This window comes from Populus nigra, chromosome 1 (assembly GCF_951802175.1).
Source record: "Populus nigra chromosome 1, ddPopNigr1.1, whole genome shotgun sequence".
Lineage (NCBI taxonomy): Eukaryota > Viridiplantae > Streptophyta > Magnoliopsida > Malpighiales > Salicaceae > Populus > Populus nigra.
Window position 1 is genome coordinate 3,993,203 of NC_084852.1, and position 6,082 is coordinate 3,999,284.

Below are 6,082 nucleotides of genomic sequence, written 5' to 3' on the forward strand. Positions count from 1 at the left end.
TTTACCTAAGTAGGTCACCCATTACAATGAGGTCATTCTTCCACCTGGGTAGGTCACCCATTACAATGAGACCACTCTTTTCTTTTTTCCACTTGGGTAAGTCACCCATTATAATGAGAGCATCATTTTTTTTTTAGTAGGTCACCCATTACAATGAGACCATTCTCCATATTTTTTTACATGGGTAGGTCATCCATTACAATGAGGTCATTCTTCCACCTAGGTAGGTCACCCATTACAATGAGATCACTCTTTCCTTTTTCCACTTGGGTAAGTCACCCATTACAATGAGACCATCCTTTTTTCTAGGTAGGTCACCCATTACAATGAAACCATTCTTCCACCTGGGTAGGTCACCCATTACAATGAGACCATTCTTCCACCTAGGTAGGTCACCCATTACAATAAGACCACTCTTCATTTTTTCCACTTAGGCAGGTCGCCCATAAAAATACACCAGGGTAAGTGTGTGTGGGTGGTCGCCCCTGAAAATAGACCAGTGTAAGCGTGTGTGGGCAGGTCACCCTTGAAAATAGACCAGTGTGAGTTTGTGTGGGCAGGTCACCCATGAAAATATACCAGTGTGAGCATTTAGGGGTAGGTCACCCGTGAAAATAAACCAGTATGAGTGTGTATGGGCAGGTCGCCCTTGAAAATAGACCATTGTGAGCATGTGTGGGCAAGTGACCCAAGATAATAAAATCATTTTCTTTTTCTTTTCTTTACAAAGCTTACTATGGAAAACATTGAGGAGTTTTGCTTCATAAGCATTGTAAGGAGGGGGCATCTGTTGTTACCCAAATTTGACCCATTTTTTTGATAAATTTTTGAAAAATCCAAAAATAGCAAAAAACAAACGAAAATCGCCATCATACACCGCGCGGGGACGTGCAACAATAAGCAAGAAGCGAGAGAGGCCACCCTGCCCTGTCTCATGAAGGTGCAGGGCAGGGTGGCGTGGGGCGGCTTCTGCACAGCCACCCCAGCCGCTGCAGGGTGTGGCATCCCTTCTCTTTTCTTCATTATGATAGCAGGTGAGTGTGGGTATGGGTTATGTCGTGTATTTTTGGGCAAATGAGGGCAGAGAGAGATGGAAATAGTGGCGTTGCAGGGGAACATAATAGCTTCATCTTCTCTTGTCCTCTGCACGTCCAAGGGAAGAAGAAGATCTATGGTGCCGTTCAAAACGGCACAATTTACTTCTTTTTTTTCTTTTTTTATCAAACGCATGAAACGGCGTCGTTTTGACCAAAACACGCCGTTTCATTTAAACAGAAATTGGCGCCAAAACACGTCATATTCCAAATCAGTCCTCAATTTATGATTTATTCAATCAATTCCTCAATTACAATTTTAATTTTAAAAATCAAATCAATTACATCCCTGCCAAATTCAATCGTCGACCCTGAAGTTGGTCACATTTTCCACTTTAGTCCTTGGTCTCTAATTTATGCAATTTGACCCTTAATTGATCAATAAACTTCCAATTTCTTCAATTTAGTCCCTGATTCAGTCAATTTCAGCCCTTCCATTTACGCGCCTTTTCCAGTTTAGTCCTTGGTTTTGGATTTCTTCAATTAAGTCCCTGATTGGCCATCAAACTTCAATATTTATGCAATCAAGTCTTTGATTTGACCAAATCAACTCTCAAAAAATATAATTGGACCCCAGTACTTTAATTTCTTCCAATTAAAGCCTAAATTGACTCAAAAATCAATTTTTCTTGCAATCAAATCCTCCATAAATTCAATTAAACCTTCCATAAAATTTAATTGAGTCCTCAAACATCTGATTTAAAAAAAAAATCTATTTTTGTTGATTTTTGAAACACGTAAACAATTATGAAATGACTGTAAATTGGCTCAAATTGTGTCTGGAAATTTTGATTATATTTTAAAAGAAATATTTGTGTTCAAAAATGAGGTATGACAAGAATATTGATATTAAATAAAAGAGCAACTTGTTCCAAACACAGATCATGTGTGATCAAATGACCACGGAGCTCATCAAGAGGTATAGGCTCCAAACATGTGTTTATTGAGGTAATAAGATAATCATATTCAGTAGGTAGTCGAGCAAAAATGCAAGAAGTAATTTCAGAATCACCAAGAGGATGTTGTTCTTAGTTTTTTGAGAATAATCTGGAATGGAAAGACCTCCCTTTTTGAAAGGTCATTAAAGGAGACAAAATCAGTTTTTTTGCAAAGTCAATCACCATACTGAAAAAACACAGCCTTGCATGTATTTATATGCTATTAAGCATATGATACTAGAACAGCACAATTTTCTTTTCTTTTTGCTTTATTCAAATGAAAGGGAACATTTATACCCACGAAATGCAAATCGAGATGTCCATATGATATCTAGTACGTAGCACAAGCTAGGACTTCCTCCAGACAAAGCAGCAACACTGAATTTCAATGCTGCAAAGGGAAGCATATAAGAATTCAAAACAAAAATTAATCAGCATCTTTTGACAAATGATGCTTAAATCTGTTGTCTAATTATCCCATAGAGTAAAAAAAAATTATTTTGTCCTAAAATATGATGCATGTTTATTTTTTATATATGTATATAATTGTTGTGTTTTTCTGTATTATATTTAAAATTATTAAACCCGGTTCAGTTTATGATCTGGTTCAAAACCTAGATCATAAATTAGATGAATTGATTTTTGACAACATCGATTAATTGACCTATCAAATTAATTGAGTTATACTAAGTCAACTCTAAACTCGGTGTAATTTAAAATTCAACCCGAGCTAGAAATCAGGCCATCAAGTAACTAGATTCATCCAAGATCATGTTTAATAACATTGATTATACGTGCTCATCAAATATTAAATAAGTTTTGCACCTATAATTACTCATTAAAAAAATAAGTGAGAAGAAAAACTGGAAAATCAATGCAGGGTATCGAAATTGCATAACTTGATTTAATTAGCTAAATATATGCATGTGGCACTTACGATCCTCTCATTTTGGTCTCTGGAGTATGCTGGGAAGGGTAACCTGAATCATCCATAGTGGGATAACCAATTGGTGGTGGTGCAACATAGTGACTTTGAGGGTACCCTATCGGTGGTGCAGGTGGTGGATTCACCTGACAAGCCGGTTCATATATTTCTGCAAAAGGCACATGCATCACTTATATGAAAAACTAATGAATTCCTAACAAAAAAAACTCATATTTTAAAAGGAAATTGAGTTGGTTTTATACATAATAATTACCTGGAGCTTGTTTTTGATTGGTTTGAGCCATGACAAGTTAATTTTGGTTAAACAAGATTTTAGGTTTACAAGACAAGATAGGTCTTGAAGAGTTAAGAGGGAAGAATACAGAGGAGGATAATTTTCAAGGGCACTTGTAGCAGATGAAGTTGACTTTAGCTTCTTGGTCTATACGAGCATTTCTAGCTAGAAGTCAGCTTTATAACGCGTAAACGAAGAGACTCCAAGGTTGTTAATAGTTAGAAGCACCTTCTTGCTTGTTTCTTTCTTCTTCTTTTTTTGGATCGATCTAATTAGTCAAAGTTGTCGAAGTTTTTTTTATGAAATCATAAGAAAATTATTGGTTTCTGATCATGACTTAAATATTAATTAAGATCGTCACTGTTTTATTCAATGGAAATTAAATGAACGTTACCTTTACCTAATGAAGTAAAAGAGTTGGGTTTTTTACTACACCAAAATTTATCCCATTTATTTGGTGGCAAATGCTTGAGCTTATTTATTCTCTTCGTAGAAAAAATTCCAGAAAAAAATGTATATCTTCAGTAAATCTAGTTAATTGTAACCATTTTTTTATTTTCATCTTTTTTATTAATTTTTGTGTTCTTAGAAGTAATCATAAGAAGTACAAAAAATACAAAAAATATATAAAATATAAAAATATATAGTTGGGGTTAAAATTGAACTGATAATCGAGTATCAAAGATAAAAAATTAAGTTCGGAAGATTTGGGTCATAAACAAGGATTCAATTGAAGAGAAATTGTTTGACCTTAATTTGGTTTAAATTAGAAAAATTAAAGAGTCAATGATGAATTTGAAACACTTGACTAAATTAAGAATTTATTGGAAGAGAAAAATAAAAATTAGGAATTAGATTAGTCAAAATTGTATAATTTTAGAAATCAAGGATACATTTACAATAAATGGTCTAAATCTGAAGATCTAAATTAATTCAATTAGATATACAATTGAAAAGAAAAAGGAGAATTTAGAATAAATTTGGTTGAAATTGCAGAAACTTGGAAGCCAAGGACTAAATTAAAAGTGGTTTGATTGAAAAAATCAATTAAAAAATTAAATTGAAAGAAAATATATATAATGGAAACATAACTTAAACAATAAAAGATTTATTGTAAAAACAACTAACATTTAAACCTTGTAGGTCTTGTGAGATGGAGGGGGTTTTTTTTTTCTTTTTAATCAATGGTTAAAAAACTTGATCTCCTTGAGTTTGATGTAGCACATTACAAAATCACATTCTAAAAAATTAGAGTCAAGAATTTAAATATCTATTGGATTTGTTTTATTAATCATATAGTATTTAAGTGTGTTTAAGTATGAGATAAAGTTTTTCCATTTAATTAGAGATTAACTAATATGCTAAAAAGTTGTAAACTACTAACTAAAAAAAGTTGAGGTTATCACCCGCGTTCTTCACTGTTCATATGAGGTGGCCACTTTTTTTCTCTTTTTTTCATTTATTTACAAATTGATTCTTAGGTTTTTTTTTTTTTATTTGATTCTTCATGTGTCCGATTGTATGAGAAAAATTTTACAATTTAATTAGAAATTTACTGTACTAAAAAAGGTGTTAACTACCCCCCACACACACACACACACACATATATATATGGTTTTCCCCGCCTGCTTCACTGTTCATACAAGGTAGACTTTTTTTTAATTCTATTTTTCAATTTTTTTTCTTCTTTTGAAGAAATGTTTTTGGGTTTTTTTTAATGTTATTCTTTTACATTTTATTTATTTTAATTGGTTATTATAATTTATTTTAAATTATCATAATCTCAAACAAATATCCTGATATGTGGTTGATACTTAATTTTATAAGCGATTTTTTTTATTATATCTTTAAATAAAAAATAGTTTTAAAAAATATTTTTAAAAATCCAACGAAGTCTATGATCTAGGTTTCGGAATTGTCAAGTTATGTTACGAAAATCAAGTTGTTATAATATGTCTTTCTCTCAATATAAAAAAAAAATATCATCTTGAATTTAAAAAAAAAAGTTGTAATTCAAACTATATTTTTAACAGTAATTTGGGATGTCGTGTTAGGCAAAGAGTTAGGTCAAGAGATTTTAAAATTGACCCACTGAGTTGGGTTTAAAAACAAAGTCAAATAGTTCATTTGTTTTCAAATTCCATCTTTCAATTTTTTTTCTTCCAAGTGAATTCTTTCTTGGTTTTTTATTTTCGATTTCATCTTTCAATATTTGATTGATTTTAAATTGATCTTTATAATTTATTTTGATTTGCTTTCTATGATATTATCGCAATCTCAAATAAATATCTCGGCATATGATTCATTCTTAATTTTACGAGTGTCTATTTTTGTTATTATATTATTAAGTAAAAAGATATTTTAAATTTTTTTTGTTAAACTCAGTCGAGTCCCGGTTGCCTTTAAATTCATCAAGTTTAGTGGATCATGTTAAAACAATTTTCACATGAGTTAATTTAAAACTCGAACTAGATAAAAAATTAAGACTAAAGAATTAAAAATTAACAAAAATACTAAATACTTTCTTACAACTTTCACTTTTTTTCAAGTTGAAAAGTTTTTTATCTACCCATATCACAGAGTGGGACAAAAACTAGTTATTGTTCTAAAATATTTCATTCACTAAATGGAAATGTAAATGTAAGCTTCCTCCTAGGTAAGTTGGGCTGGGCTGAATTGTAACTCTTTGGAATGCTAAGTAAGCTTAGTCCTTGGTTTGTATTATATACGGCTTCTAACTTGTATCCAAATCGACCACCGCTACATCCTAATCTTTCTCAATTGGGCTATGAAGTCGATGCAAAACTCTTGGGTCTTCCGAGCTGTTAAA

At 31.8% G+C, this 6,082-nt stretch overlaps 1 protein-coding gene across 1 annotated transcript; it reads right to left on the reverse strand.

Annotated features, from left to right (window-relative positions):
- Positions 1-2,016: 2,016 nt before the first annotated feature.
- Positions 2,017-3,437, reverse strand: LOC133681088 (protein CYSTEINE-RICH TRANSMEMBRANE MODULE 6-like). Its single transcript, XM_062104182.1, has 3 exons — positions 3,232-3,437; positions 2,970-3,126; positions 2,017-2,423 (listed from the first exon to the last, which is right to left on the reverse strand). Exons 1-3 carry the CDS (start codon positions 3,260-3,262, stop codon positions 2,381-2,383), a joined length of 231 nt encoding a protein of 76 aa, XP_061960166.1. The 5' UTR covers positions 3,263-3,437; the 3' UTR covers positions 2,017-2,380.
- Between the last annotated feature and the right edge of the window lie 2,645 nt (positions 3,438-6,082).